Source organism: Macaca nemestrina, chromosome 9, assembly GCF_043159975.1.
Source record: "Macaca nemestrina isolate mMacNem1 chromosome 9, mMacNem.hap1, whole genome shotgun sequence".
Classification (NCBI taxonomy): Eukaryota; Metazoa; Chordata; class Mammalia; order Primates; family Cercopithecidae; genus Macaca; species Macaca nemestrina.
The window spans coordinates 30,211,182-30,225,979 of NC_092133.1; the positions used below are offsets into that span (position 1 = coordinate 30,211,182).

At 56.3% G+C, this 14,798-nt stretch overlaps 2 protein-coding genes across 6 annotated transcripts; both read left to right on the plus strand.

Annotated features, from left to right (window-relative positions):
- Positions 1-1,719: 1,719 nt before the first annotated feature.
- LOC105478323 (calcium homeostasis modulator 1) lies at positions 1,720-7,050 on the plus strand. Its single transcript, XM_011735464.2, has 2 exons — positions 1,720-2,428; positions 4,885-7,050. Exons 1-2 carry the CDS (start codon positions 1,877-1,879, stop codon positions 5,368-5,370), a joined length of 1,038 nt encoding a protein of 345 aa, XP_011733766.2. The 5' UTR covers positions 1,720-1,876; the 3' UTR covers positions 5,371-7,050.
- Positions 7,051-8,646: 1,596 nt separating this feature from the next.
- Positions 8,647-14,728, plus strand: LOC105478325 (calcium homeostasis modulator family member 2). Of its 5 annotated transcripts, none has more exons than XM_011735473.3 (4): positions 8,647-8,962; positions 9,824-10,027; positions 11,011-11,710; positions 13,640-14,728. In XM_011735473.3, exons 3-4 carry the CDS (start codon positions 11,169-11,171, stop codon positions 13,971-13,973), a joined length of 876 nt encoding a protein of 291 aa, XP_011733775.1. In that variant the 5' UTR covers positions 8,647-8,962; positions 9,824-10,027; positions 11,011-11,168; the 3' UTR covers positions 13,974-14,728. The 5 variants fall into 5 exon arrangements, with proteins under 5 accessions (XP_011733775.1, XP_011733769.1, XP_011733770.1 ...); XM_011735467.3 differs by having other exon boundaries at positions 8,659-8,962; positions 11,011-11,723; positions 13,557-14,728; XM_011735468.3 differs by having other exon boundaries at positions 8,659-8,962; positions 9,908-10,027; positions 11,011-11,723; positions 13,557-14,728.
- Positions 14,729-14,798: the final 70 nt, after the last annotated feature.

Consider the following 14,798-nt stretch of genomic DNA (forward strand, 5'->3'; position numbering starts at 1 on the left):
TCCTGGTTTCCTGGACCACCCCAAGCCCACCCCAGCTCTGGCATCAGCTCACACGCATACGAACACTGCAGATGTGCAGGGTAGGTCACCTCTATCACTGGACCTCCCTCATCCTGCCATCCACCTATGGTGTTCCATGGGGAGCCTCTGCGAGGGTCTTCCAGAGGCTCCCAGCCTGGGGGCTCCAACTGCCCCAAGCCCAGCCTGACAGCAAGGGGAGCAACATCCTTCCCCACTGTATCCTATTGGTGACAATCCAGCATCTCCACCCAGACCAGCAGAACAGGAACCTGATTCGCCCAGAAGAGAAAGGCCAAAAAACATTTCCTGACCCCTCCTCCACCCCCCACTCCCACTCCCACGAGAGGGCTAGCCTGGGTTCCAATCCCACTCCTCCACCTACCAGCTGGGTAACTCTCAGCTGATAACTTAACCTCTCCAAGCCTCAGTCCCCACCTCTGTAAAATGGGGATGGTAGTACCTGTCCCATGGGATTGTACGAAGGTTACACAGGCAATGCTTGTAAGTGCCTGGCATAGGGCTCCACCCAGGGCAAGCCTGGGTCACTGCTGGTTCTGGTCAGTGATACAGAGACCCTCAGACACAAAGACCACTAACGTGATCACACACACACACACTGACACACAGATGCAGAGGCCCAAAGGCACAGTGAGCTCACGCGTGGGCATACACATGGGGAGGCACAGATCTGTGGGCCCCATGGAGATGTCCTGGCCAGGCTCTGTCTCAGCCCCAGACCCCACTCCTTTTCCCAGACAGGAGACATCCCGCTGGAGCTGGATCTGACCTGCCCTTGGGAGGTCAGGGAGAGCCCTGGGCATCAGAGCGAGCACACTCAGCTCCTCCTCTTTGATGTGTCTGTGAAGGAGGGCTGGCCAGGTTTCTGCAGGCACTCTTGAGGCCCAAACTCCAGGCATGAAACCCCATCACCCCACCCATTTAATTTTTTCACCCCCTTGCTGTCAGCATGCAGACCCCTTTATTTTTTGATTGGGGAAGTAGAGGTCAGAGGTGGAGCCAGGAAAGGGTTTGCCATCCACAGCCCACAAACACACAGGCACACCCGCAGATACACAGGCAGGCCAACATAAGGACCCCTGCAACACATTCACAGGCCACAGCCCCTGCCCAGGCAACCTGTCAAATCCAAGTCTTCTGCCAGCAAATCCAGGACGTTTCATTCTACGCCATGTCCACATTAGCACAATCCCCCCAACCACCACTGCCATCCCCTCTGTGGCCAATATCCCCATGACCACCAGCAGCACCCTCACTGCAGCCACCGCCACCGCAGCACCACACTGTCATCGGGGAACTGACAGAGGAGCCCTCTGGGATTCTGATACAGCATGGAGGAGACCCCCAGTGGGAAGGGCAGAAGGAGGGCAATGAGCTTCCTAGGAGCTCAGAAGACAAGGTCCGGGAGCTCTGGCCCCTGCAGCAGCCCTGGACTCTCCAAACTGCAGCCCTGCTGGAGACAGTGTCTTCCCAGCCTGTGTCTGAGCCTGCCCTCTCCCACCTCTCCCTCCCTCCCTCCCACACCCACAGAAAGCTGGTCCCTAGCAGGTGCTAGTGCTGGAGGTGGAGGCGGCTGCAGAGAGAGAGAAGCCCAGGAGGGAGGGGCACAATCCTGGCTGAACGCACAGGATTGGTCAATCTGCACCCTCCCGGCCAGCACCTGACTAAAGATTCCTCAAAGCGACAGTGACCTCAGCCTCTGCTCTGAGCTCTGCTGGTCCCAGCCAGGAGCGCCTGAGTCATGAGGTGGGCACCCAGTGGGCAGGGTGGGCAGCAGGGGCCCTCTCGGAGGCAGCGGTGAGTTGGGAAGAAGAGGCCAGGCCCCGCAGGGGGCACGATGGACAAGTTCCGGATGATCTTCCAGTTCCTGCAGTCCAACCAGGAGTCCTTCATGAACGGCATCTGCGGCATCATGGCCCTGGCCAGTGCCCAGATGTACTCCGCCTTTGACTTTAACTGCCCCTGCCTGCCAGGCTACAATGCGGCCTACAGCGCGGGCATCCTGCTGGCGCCACCCCTGGTGCTCTTCCTGCTTGGCCTGGTCATGAACAACAACGTGTCCATGCTGGCCGAAGAGTGGAAGCGGCCGCCGGGCCGCCGGGCCAAGGACCCCGCTGTGTTGCGCTACATGTTCTGCTCCATGGCCCAGCGCGCCCTCATTGCGCCCGTCGTCTGGGTGGCCGTCACACTGCTCGACGGCAAATGCTTCCTCTGTGCCTTCTGCACTGCCGTGCCAGTGACCGCACTGGGCAATGGCAGCCTGGCACCCGGTCTACCTGCCCCTGAGCTCGCCCGCCTGCTGGCCCGGGTGCCCTGCCCTGAGATCTACGATGGCGACTGGCTGCTGGCCCGAGAGGTGGCTGTGCGCTACCTCCGCTGCATCTCCCAGGTGAGGGGGCCGCGTGGCCTCAGGCTGGGTCTCACTGGCAGATCAAGGTCCCTCTGGGAGGGCCCTATCCCCCTACCTCTCAAAATGGGGCCTCTGCTCAGGTGGAGCTCCGAGGTGTGGGGGGCATCTTCCCAACTGAGGCTGAAGGCACAGCCATGCGTGTGCCCTCAGCCCAGGGCCATCCGGAGAACGTGCTTTGGCTCTCTCTGTCCAGAGGCTTCTGGTGAGTGGGCCTGACCCCTGTCCTGAGGTCCCCAGAGTGGACCTGCATCCCCATCCTGATCTCTGAGCTTGGAAGCTGGAGGAATTTGCATCCTTTCCCTCTTCCGGGCCTCGGCAGTGGTGAGGCCAGTGGGTGGCTAAGCCATTTGGGTACATTTCCCTGGCAAATGCCCCCATCTGGTGCGTCCCTGCTGGGGAGTGGGAGCTAAGGACCAGGGTGTCCTGGAAGGGGGTGCGTGGATGAGAGAGAGGCCCTGTTGGGATGTGACGGAAAGACAGGTTGGAGAGCCCATTGACGGGTCAACCAGAGCGAGGGTCCTCCCCAGCCCTGCTCCCACATCCTCTGCCCCTCCACGCTCACTCATCCAAGCCTCTATGGCCTTCTCCAACCCAGTCAGTGCTGTGTGGGGAGGACCACCCAGGCAGCCCACCCCCACAGCTGGCAGACCAGGTGCTGTCAGGGCGAGGGGCTGGGACCAGCCTGCCCTGCAAGGGCTGGAGAAACGTGCACACTCTACCCTGGCAAGTCCAGACACTCCTGGCTTCCCGCTGTAGCAGGGGCCTCTCTCCTGGGAGGCCTCCATCACCACCCAGATGGCCCTGGTGAATGTCACGCTCTGAGCATCCAGACTGAACTCTACTTCCCTCTCCTCCCAAACCTGTGCCTCCTCTCCTGTGGGCACTCATCCCATCGTCCCCAGCCTCAAGGCCTTGGCAGCTGTCCCTCCACCTGACCTTTAAGCCACCACATCATAAGCTGAGTGGGCCCCAGAGGGTGCAGGCTGCCTGGCCTATACACGTTTCATTTGGCCTTCAGAGACTGAATTCTAGATCCAACTTTAGAATTCGTTGGCATGTTCTGAAAACCAGAATGGGCCAGGTACGATGTGGCTCATGTCTGTAATCCCAGCACTTTGGGAGGCCAAGGCAAGAAGATCGCTAGAGCCCAGGAGTTCAAGACCAGCCTGGGGAATATAGTGAGATCCTGTCTCCAAAAAAAAAGAAAAACATTAGCCAGGCTTGGTGGCACATGCCTGTAGTCCCAGCTACTCAGGAAGCTGAAGTGGGAGGATTGCTTGAGCCTGGGAGGTCAAGGCTGCAGTGAACTGTAATTGTGCCACTGCACTCTGGCCTGGGTAACAGAGCAAGACCTGTCTCAAAACAAAACAAAACAAAACAAAACAAAACAAAACAACAAAGTATATAAAATTAAAATAAAAATCAGAATTTTTCACATAAAAATCAGATTTTCAAGTTGGAAATCCAGAAGATCCAGCCCGCATGTACTCCTGGAACAGCCTGGGGTGCCCCCAGCCTGTACACACGCTCAGTGGCTCCCCACCCTGTCTGCTCTGTCATGACTTGCCCAGCCCCATGATAGGCATCTGGGCTTGCCCTCAGCCCCAGTCCTGATCTGCCCAAATGCTTCTCTGTGCGGCTGGGGCCTGACCCTGAAGCGTGGGCTGGGGAGCGTCCTGCCCCGTGCCCTGCAGTGAGCTGACAGAGCAGAGTGGAACCAAGTGCAGGGTGCTCTTCAGCGCAGAGTTTGAGTTCTTGCCTGATTTGCCTCCATGACCCCTGAAGGCCCAGCTCGGAACCGACACAGAGGAGGCGCTCGCTTGTCTTTGGTGACAATACCAGGAGCCAAAGGAGAGGTTCAGGACTCAGAGGAAAATGGGCCACTATGGCCTGGTGAGATCAAGGAAGGCTTCCTGAAAGAAGAGGCACAGTAAGTGAGGGCCTATTGGCACAACAGTAATGGTTAATAGTCACTGAGCACTGGGTACCAGGCACTGAGCTAAGCTTATCACATTCAGTCCTCACAACACTCTGAGATAGGTGCTACCACCAGCTGCATTTTATAGGTGTGGAAACTGAGGCACGGAGAAGTTGAGTGCTTTGCTCCTGGTCAACTAGTAAGTAGTGGAGACAGCATTCAAACCAAGCAGCCTAACTCCAGGGTCTGCCCACATAACTCCTGGACCCTGTGGGTGCCCCGCCAGCATGGCAGGTGCTTTACCCACATGATCTTCTTTCCATGAGGTGCACCTATCTCCATTATTCCAATTTCTATGCCCGTTTTACAGATGAGGAAATGGAGGCCAAGAGGCAAGCTCACTGCCCAATTTGTGCTCTTTGAGCTAGAAGTGCTGGCATAGAGAGTGCTTTGGGAGTCTGAACAGGCTCGGAGGCCCAAGGACAGTGCCCCGTGACTCTCTCTCGTCTCCCCACAGGCGCTGGGCTGGTCTTTTGTGCTGCTGACCACACTGCTGGCATTCGTGGTGCGCTCTGTGCGGCCCTGCTTCACGCAGGTCGCCTTCCTCAAGAGCAAGTACTGGTCCCACTATATCGACATCGAGCGCAAGCTCTTCGACGAGACGTGCACGGAGCACGCCAAGGCCTTCGCCAAGGTCTGCATCCAGCAGTTCTTCGAGGCCATGAACCATGACCTGGAGCTGGGTCACACCCACGGGACACTGGCCATGGCCCCTGCTTCCGCGGCTGCCCCCACACCCCCCGATGGTGCGGAGGAGGAAAGGGAGAAGCTGCGTGGCATCACGGATCAAGGCACCATGAACAGGCTACTCACAAGCTGGCACAAATGCAAACCACCTCTGCAGCTGGGCAGGGAGGAGCCACCGCTGATGGGCAACGGCTGGGCTGGGGGCGGGCCCCGGCCTCCGCGCAAGGAGGTGGCCACCTACTTTAGCAAAGTATGAGGCGTGGTCTGCTGAAGAGGCAGGAATGGGGATCTGAGCCCACAGCCCCTCCCACCCCCAAACCAGGTGGAAAAATGAGGGGTTTCAGTACTGGGCAGTAGTCCCCTAGGCAGATCCACACTCCCTAGCACTCGCCTGCCCATCGGAGGCAGGACATTTGGAACTGCAAGAGGATTTGATACCTTCAACTGTGACACTGCCCTGGATGGCCCTAGGGCAGTGGGCCCATGAGCAGTATTAGTCTAAAGGGGTCGGAACTGTCATGGCGGGTACAGGGACCGATGGCTCCCCTCTGCCCATCCCTTCCCAGGCTGATGTTCACCGTCTCCTCCCAGGTTTGACAGACATCCCTGCCCCTGGTTCATTCTCTTCTGTGGCTTTTCAGGGCCTCTCTTCCTTTACGCTCAGGGATCGGGGAGTGGGAATCATCCCAGCGTCTCATGAAGTGGGAGCCCTCTGATTTGGGCAAGTATGTCCTAGGTGAGACTGTGTGGGCCGGGGTGGGTCCATAAGGACATGGCACATAGCCCACCTGGGGTGACACACCTGGGGTGACAGGCGATGAGACAAGATGTCAGAAGCTAGGTTCACATGGAAGAGGCCAGAGTGTGTGGTCACCATGGGGGTCACGTGACAATTGTCCCGGTGGACTGAGTGTTTATTCAGCACCAAGCACAAAAGTCCTCCTGTAGAGGGGTCTTTGAAAACCACCCTAATACCCCCCTCACATCCAGGTCTCAGGGGGAAATCAGACCATCCCCAAGGCTTTAGAAGTTAGACACAGAAGCTGAAGTCTCTCCATTTTTATTAAAGACCCACCTCTTGGGGATGAAGTTCTAAGAGGCTAAGAGGAGTTCCGAGGCTGTAGCCCAGGTGGGATGAGCGGGGAGGAGAGCAGCATTAAACAGAAAGCAGCTCAGATTCCAGAGTGAGACAGAATTGGGTCAAATGCTGTCTCTACCACTCACAAACACTGTCCCTGGGCCAGCTGCATCAATGCCTGTGCCTTAGTTTCTTCATCTATACAATGAGGATGAGCCCCACCCGCCCCCATCATGGGGTTGCTATGTGTAAAAGCACATGGCACATGGTAGGCACCCAGCACAGGGTGGCTAATGTATTTGTTGATTTCTGAACCCAGGGACTTCCGTCCTCCTCCCCTGGGCAGGGATGAGAGACAGTAACACAAATACTCAAGCTTCCATCTTGTTGAGGAGGAAGAAACAGAGGTACAGATAGGTTTCTCAGCACCGCCCTCAGCTCTGAGACATAAGTCCCAAGCATCTAAGAACTGATTTTGATCTTGGCATGATTCCATCCTTTTTTATCCATCCTTCCCTCTATTCCCACTTCTGGGGTCCAGTTTCCCTCCTCTTAATTCTTTGGGAGGAGCTGCTCAGATCTTCATGGGCCAAGGTGGGCTGGGAGGGCCCTTCCAGGAGGTAGGAGTTGGTCTGGGCCCTAAAGTCAGGGAGGATTAGGATGAGCAAAAACAAGGTGCATCTTGGTGGACGAGGGCGCTTCCAGTGTGAAGAGAAGGCCCGGAGGTATCAGGAGGTACGAATGTGAAGGACAGCAAAGCTTTGGGGCACACGTGGGTTCAAATACCAGCACTGTAGGACTTGTGGCAAGTCACCCAGCCACTCTAAGCCTCAGTGTGTCTGTCTATAAAATGGATATTAGAAGACCTGCTTGGCCGGGCGTGGTGGCTCATGCCTGTAATCCCAGCACTTGGGAGGCCAAGGAGGGAGGATCACTTGAGACTGGGAGTTGGAGACCAGCCTGGGCAACATAGCAAGACTCTGACTCTATATAATAATAATAATAATAATAATAAGAAGAAGAAGAAGAAGAAGAAGAAGAAGAAGAAGGAGAAGAAGAAGAAGAAAAAGTCTTCTTTTTCAGACCCGGGCTCAGCGCGGGTCTGATGGCACCCTCCCCTGACCCTTGTGGGGTCTCCTTCTGTAGCTTTTGCCCCGCGAGGGTCAAGTATGTGGGGTGCTCTTGAAACTGTCATGGGGGGAAGGTCTAGGTCAGATTTATAACTTTTTTTTTTTTTTTTTTTGAGACGGAGTCTTGCTCTGTCGCCCAGGCTGGAATGCAGTGGCCGGATCTCAGCTCACTGCAAGCTCCGCCTCCCGGGTTCACGCCATTCTCCTGCCTCAGCCTCCCAAGTAGCTGGGACTACAGGCGCCCGCCACCTCGTCAGGCTAGTTTTTTTGTATTTTTTAGTAGAGACGGGGTTTCACCGTGTTAGCCAGGATGGTCTCGATCTCCTGACCTCGTGATCCGCCCGTCTCGGCCTCCCAAAGTGCTGGGATTACAGGCTTGAGCCACCGCACCCGGCCTTTTTTAAAATAAAAAAAAAATTTTTTTTAAAGACCTGCTTCTCAGGATTGTGGTGAGGATAAAGGAAGATAACTTTTAGGGAAGGATCTGGGACTGTGTTTAGCACATGCTGGGATCTGAAACAAGCAAATAAACAAGCAAGCAAACCCCAGTACCTTTTCTTTCCTTCCTACATATGGTTAAGCCCAGCTTAGGGAGGCCAGTGGGTCACTCAGCAGCTCCACCATGATGGAACCACGTGCACTGCAGAGCTGACAGGTGTTGGGGGTCCTCTCCCTCCATGCTAAGGGTCATCTAGCTTGTCCATAGACTCTCCTCTGCAGCATTCCTGACCCGTGACGCTTCAGCCCGCATCTTGACCACTTTTGGATACAGGCTGGGCAGCTCTGATTAGTACCAAGGGCTTCCTTCAGAAACCTGCCTCCTTGTAACTTCCACCCACCAGTTGAAGCTCTGCCTGCAGGCCCCGGAGAATCTCTAGGTTCCTGAATTCAACCCTCAGCCCTCCAGGGATCCGAAGCAGGTCCCGGGGAGTTAGCTGACTATGGGTCAAAGAGCCAGCACTGGGGATGGCTTGTCCAGTCAATGATCCGACCGCTCTGAGGGAGAAGGGCCAGAAGAGGGTGGGTCCCTGGCCCTGAGCATCCTGCAGGGCTCAGCGCGGGTCTGACGGCACCCTCCCTTGACCCTTGCGGGTTCTCCTTCGGTAGCTTCTGCCCCGCGGAGGTCAAGTACGTGCGGTGCTCTTGAAACTGTCATGGGTGGAGGTCTAGGTCAGATCTCCCCAGTGCCTCCACACCCCCACGTGGCCCTCCCGACTGGTCCCACTGGTGTGGAGCCCGGCCGGGTCCGGGTCTGGGCCGAGGGCGGAGAGCCAGCACCGCCCAGGGAGCGCGAGCAGCGGGTCGCTGGGACGCGCTGCAGCTGCAGAACAGGCACCTCAACTTCCTCTGGGCTCCTCTCCTCTCGCGCCGCCCGCCCTCGGGGCCCGCCCTCCTCTGCCTGGTGGCGCCGGGAGGCTGTTTTTCCACTCACTGGCGCGCAGACTCCATCCCACTGTTTTCTTCTTTCTTTTCTGGAGTTAGATTAGTCTGAAGCCGCCACCAGCCCCAGGCCCCCGTGCAGAAGAAAAGCAGGAGGGAGTGGCGGAGGCTGCCGCTGCCCTGCGCCTTCCTCCCGGAGGCCACTTGGAGAGTCCAGCCCCGCCTAGGCCATGGCCACAAGTGCCCACAGCTGGCCCCAGGTAAGGAAGAGGCCCTCCCTGGGGTGTGCCAGCTGTCAGGGGAGCATGGTGGAGCCGGTCCCACGCTGCCCAGAGGGAGAGAGACCCCTAGCTGAGGTTCCCTCCACCCAGTTGAACAGGGAGCGGTCCTCCCCTCCCCGAGCCGCCAGTCTCCTGTCGTCACTGATGTTGGAGGAGGTCCCACTAGGGGTCTGGATGTGAACCATCCTTGGTCTGGGGGCAGTGGTCTCACAGGACGACCTGACTCATCCTCTGCTCACCACCCACCCTGTGCAGGTATCTTGTACCCCAGTTTGAGCCAGTTTATGAACCCAGAGCCTCCACAGGGAGCTAATTAGAAGCCTAGAAGCCAAGAAGGGAAAAGGATGGGGCAGAGGGGACTGACTTTAACCCATTCATCCCCAGCAGTGACGCAAACTGCCTTTCCCAGGAAGTTAGACTGGAAGCTCCAGGCTGTGAAGTGGGGGAAGAATCAGACCCCTCCTCCTCCTCTTCCTCCTGTTGTTGCTCCTGGTCCTCCTCCTCCAGCTTCTCCTTTTCTTGGAGCCCACGTGGCTACGTGGCTCTGCCTGATCCCATCTGGCAGCCTTCCTTGGCAGGGACGGAAGGGCTGATCTAGAAGGGGTGATCCCTCCATGAAGCATGGAAGGGAACAGGGCCAGGTCCCTCCCTGTCTGCCGTTCACCCCATCCCTCTACTCCCTGGCTTCCTCTGACCTGGGGAGTTTTGTTTTTCACCCTCCAGATGGGGAGGATATGGGGCCACACCCTGGCCTGTCTCTCAGGCTTGTGTGGGTGGAGGCTAGGAAGGGAGCTGGGCTAAACTTCGCTGTTGCCCGAGGCCATGGCCACTTCCCGGCAGGTTGCCAGCGTCGCTGCAGCCCAGACCAAGGCAGAATAATCTCCAGATGAGCTGGTGGCACCGCTGAGCCTTTGCTCTTACCAGGGCTTCCTGTTGCTGGCAGGCGGGGTGGAGCAGGGCTGCTGGGAGGCTGCTGGATAGGAGAGGGGGTCACGGCTGCGGAAGAGGAGGTTCTTCGGGACACTCGCGGATGGACACGGCAAGGTCAGTAGGAGACAGAAAAAAAGAGGGTTCACTTAGCACAGAATCACCCTTGTCCACTTCCCAAGTCTCCTTAGGTTGTGGTTAGAGGTCCTGCTGGGGCACCTCTGTATTTGTTTGGCCTCAGCAAGGCACTTTATCCTCTTCAGGTCTCAGTTCCCTGAGCTTTGCGGGCAGGAGAATCGTCCCCCACCCCAAAGAAAAGATAGGGTGGGAGAGATGGAGAGTTTCACACAGAGCACAATCAGGCATCTTTTATTCTTTCCTTTCCCTCCAACATCCCTAGGAAAGAGCAAGGGTCAGGACGATTTATTCTCTTTTCACCGATGAGTAAACTGAGGCCCAGAGAAAAGTCATGAAGCGTGATCAGACCCTGAGGTCTCCAAAAAGATAAGGTCCTTGCGAACTTCAGGGATTCTGGCGTCTTGCCATGCCCACCCCAGCCCACACGGCAGGATCCTGTCCAAGTCCCTTATCCACCCGGACACTCACTCTAGCTTTTACACCCTCAAGGCTGAGGCCCTGAGGACACGCCGTGGATCCAAGGAGTCCGTGGCCCCTCCGCTAATGTGTGCCACCTGGATTCCCACAGGGAAAGCCAGTCAGTGCCACACATGCACTAGCACCATGGGCCACCCCCAAGCCCTACCCCAAGAGAAGCTCATGGTGGCAGAAAGAACCTAAGCATTTGAGGCAGGTCAGCCAAGTTTGAATCTCAGTCTGCCTCTCATCTGTGACCCTGGCGAGTCACTCGTCCTCGGGAAGCCTTCACTTTCCTTAGGGCACGGCGGGCACACAGCTCGACGTGGGACTGTGAGGATGGGAAATGAGGGGTGCCAAGTGCCCTGGAGAAACTCAATGAACAGTGGCATCTGTCACTTCCCAGGGCCCTGTACTCCTTCCTTTCTCCCCAGCCTGGCCACACTAGCGTCTTCTTCAACTCCCGGTTTTCAGAGGGAAACACTTATCAGTCATCTGCTCCACAGGAAACACCAGGTCAACCACAGTTGGGGATAAAATAGCACAACCACACCCTGCCGTCCGGCATCTCCCAGCCTGCGCCCCTTCCTAGTACCACAAGCAACTGTCAATCCCGTCTCCTCCTGCCTCCTCTCCTGCAATCCACCCCGCCACGACCGTCACCATGGCAGCCCTGATCGCAGAGAACTTCCGCTTCCTGTCACTCTTCTTCAAGAGCAAGGATGTGATGATTTTTAACGGGCTAGTGGCACTGGGCACGGTGGGCAGCCAGGAGCTGTTCTCTGTGGTGGCCTTCCACTGCCCCTGCTCGCCGGCCCGGAACTACCTATACGGGCTGGCGGCCATTGGCGTGCCCGCCCTGGTGCTCTTTATCATTGGTGTCATCCTCAACAACCACACCTGGAACCTTGTGGCTGAATGCCAGCACCGGCGGACCAAGAACTGCTCTGCTGCCCCCACCTTCCTCCTCCTAAGCTCCATCCTGGGCCGTGCGGCTGTGGCCCCTGTCACCTGGTCTGTCATCTCCCTGCTGCGTGGTGAGGCTTATGTCTGTGCTCTCAGCGAGTTCGTGGACCCTTCCTCACTCACGGCCAGGGAAGAGCACTTCCCATCAGCCCACGCTACCGAAATCCTGGCCAGGTTCCCCTGCAAGGAGAACCCTGACAACCTGTCAGACTTCCGGGAGGAGGTCAGCCGCAGGCTCAGGTATGAGTCCCAGGTAAGGAGCTGTGCAAAGGGAAGGTCCTCTTCCCTAATGGTGGCTGGTGGGAGGTCCGGGGATGGCCTAGTGCTGAAACTGGAGTTGGTCCTCAGGGGCTGAGGTCTGTGGGAAAGCACTAGGTATCAGGGCTGGTTAACAGGTGCGTGGTGGGGCAAGGGCTATTTCCAGACACAAATAAGAGTTTAATCAATTTTTTTTTTTTTTTTTTACTGTAAATCTCACTTGTATATGACCAAATTAGTTTTAAACATTAAAGGAACATTCTTCTGGCTCAGTCTGGGCCTTAATTCCAATCACAGATAAGCCCCTTACCCCAGCCAGATTGAGCGTGGACCCCCGCAAGCCACCCCAGAAACGTCTGTGATGGGCCCTTGACAGTGGAGTGTGGCTGGCTCTGGAGATGAACACATTCCTATCCCAGGAAGGGCCCAGTCCAAGCACTGAGTCAGCCTCAAGTGTTGCTGACTTAAGGGGAGTCCCTTGGGTCAGGATGGAGTGTTGAGTCAGGAGATGCAGTTGCTGTCCTGAGCCTTAGCTGGGCTCTGAAGGAGAGGAGGTTGGTCAAGGGACAGAAGGCAAGGGAAGAGAACTGGGCAGTAGCAGAAAATCTCAGCTGCAAGGGTCAACTTAGAGAAGCAGGGGGTGAGGGAGAGATAGGAAGGAGAACAGATTTCTTTTCTTTTCTTTTTTTTTTTTTGAGATGGAGTCTCATTGTTGTCACCAGGCTAGAGAGCAGTGGTGCGATCTCAGCTCACCACAACCTCCGTCTTCCGGGTTCAAGCAGTTCTGCCTCAGCCTTCCGAGTAGCTGGGATTACAGGCACGCAGCCACCATGCCTGGCTAATTTTTGTATTTTTAGTAGAGACGGGGTTTTGCCATGTTGGCCAGGCTGGTCTCAAACTCCTGACCTCAAGGGAGCACAGGTTTTCTAAAAGGTTTCTTCTCTGGGTAAATAAGATATAAACAGAGGCCAGGCGCAGTGGCTCACACCTGTAATCCCAGCACTTTGGGAGGCCAAGGCGAGTGAACCACTGGAGGTCAGGAGTTCGAGACCAGCCTGGCCAATATGGTAAAACCCTGTCTCTACTAAAAATGGAAAAATTAGCCAGGCGTGGTGGCAGGCACCTGTAATCTCAGTTACTTGGGGGGCTGAGGCAGGAGAATTGCTCGAACCCGGGAGGTGGCGGCTGCAGTGAGCCGAGATCACGCCACTGTACTGCAGCCTGGGCAACAAAGCAAGACTCCATCTCAAAAAAAAAAAAAAAGAAAAAGAAACATAAAGAGAGAAAAGGTTGGAGACAGCACCAGAGCTGGAAGATGGTAGACAAAGAAATGATACTTATTTGATGCTGATCAAATGCCCCCAGGTCTCTGTACAGGAGCAAATGGTGAAATAAGGATGACCTTGCCTGTCCTTGCCCTCCAAGTGTTTCAGACAAGCACGTGTGACCTCCAAACAAGGCAGATGGTGATGAAAGGAACCAGGCCATGGGGGATTCAGGGAAGGCACACGTGCTCCCAGAGGGGCCTTTGAAGGCTTCCCAGAGGAGGCATCTGAGCTGAGCCTGGCAGGTTGAGCTGGGTTTTGATGGCATGAGATGATGGCAGGGGAAGGAGGTGCTCTTAAGGTAGCAGGGGTGGCAGCAGAAAACAGGCTAAGTCTAAAAGCAACTACAGCTTGAGTTAAAGGGGGTAAGCAAGCGATGGAATCACAGCCACAAGGACCTGCTTCCCTTATACAAGCAGAACTTGCTCCTTCTCCATTTGCTCTGGGGGGTAGGGCTCAGGCAGTTCCTTGCCCCTCCTGAACTGTGCCCATTCTCTGGCCAGCTCTTTGGGTGGTTGCTCATTGGCGTGGTGGCCATCCTGGTGTTCCTGACCAAATGCCTCAAGCATTACTGCTCACCACTCAGCTACCGCCAGGAGGCCTACTGGGCGCAGTACCGCGCCAATGAGGACCAGCTGTTCCAGCGCACGGCCGAGGTGCACTCTCGGGTGCTGGCTGCCAACAATGTGCGCCGCTTCTTTGGCTTCGTGGCGCTCAACAAGGATGATGAGGAGCTGGTTGCCAACTTCCCAGTGGAAGGCACGCAGCCGCGGCCACAGTGGAATGCCATCACCGGTGTCTACTTGTACCGTGAGAACCAGGGCCTCCCACTCTACAGCCGCCTGCACAAGTGGGCCCAGGGTCTGGCAGGCAACGGCGCGGCCCCTGACAACGTGGAGATGGCCCTGCTCGCCTCCTAAGGAGCTGCTTCTCATGCTCTTTGTAAATGGCACTACTTGGTCCCAAACTGAACCCCACTGCTTGCTCACATCCGTTATCAGAAGAGGATTTTTTAAAAACCGTTTTGGCCAGGGGAAAGGACCACAAGGCAATCTGTGGTGTGGAGAGACCCAGTAGACAATGGAAGCCCCAGCCAGCAGGGCCAGGTGACAGTGAAGCTCACCAGTGGGCTCCTTTATGGTACTTTGCGCAGTTAACGTGTCTAGCTGCAAAGATGTGCCTAACGCAGCAGTGCACCACTGGGAAGCGGCCTCCAGTGCAGCCTCTGGCCTTATTTTATATATTTAAATTTTTGATAAAGCTTTTCTTACTAAAAGGAGTAGTCTGGTGTCCGCGTGATTGAATGGGCATGCCACAGCAGGCTGGTGGTCATGGGGCCAGGCCCAAATCCTATGCCGTGTTAGGGAAGGGGGCAGGACTAAAATGGCCCACAGGGTGGCAGCGGTGCAGGGAGTGCCAGGGGTTCAACACAGGGGAAGGCCCTGGGGCTGCAGGGCCTGCAGTTGGGTTCCATTATCTGATTTGGTGTGGGGAACAGATGAAGCCTGGCCTATCTCAGAAGGAAACACAGTCTGAAATTTCACGAGTCAGAAGATTCTGTGCTCAGTGGGCAGGCCCAGAACTAGCTCTTGTAACCTAGTGCTCATGCCCAAGAAGCAGGCCAGCCCCAGCTTCTCCTTCCTCCCATCCCTGCCCGCCACCCCCACCACCTCTAAAACCTTTGGATGCTCTCCCTTGGCCCTGTCTGGCTTCCTGGCATATGACTCAGTCATTTCCCATGGAAA

Bases quoted from the DNA above. Each gene is read 5' to 3' on its own strand.
- LOC105478323 (XM_011735464.2), top strand. From the start codon at position 1,877: ATGGACAAGTTCCGGATGATCTTCCAGTTCCTGCAGTCCAACCAGGAG. The intron at 2,429-4,884 runs GTGAGGGGGCCG...GTCTCCCCACAG, and splicing joins ACCTCCGCTGCATCTCCCAG to GCGCTGGGCTGGTCTTTTGT.
- LOC105478325 (XM_011735467.3), top strand. From the start codon at position 11,169: ATGGCAGCCCTGATCGCAGAGAACTTCCGCTTCCTGTCACTCTTCTTC. The intron at 11,724-13,556 runs GTAAGGAGCTGT...TTCTCTGGCCAG, and splicing joins GGCTCAGGTATGAGTCCCAG to CTCTTTGGGTGGTTGCTCAT.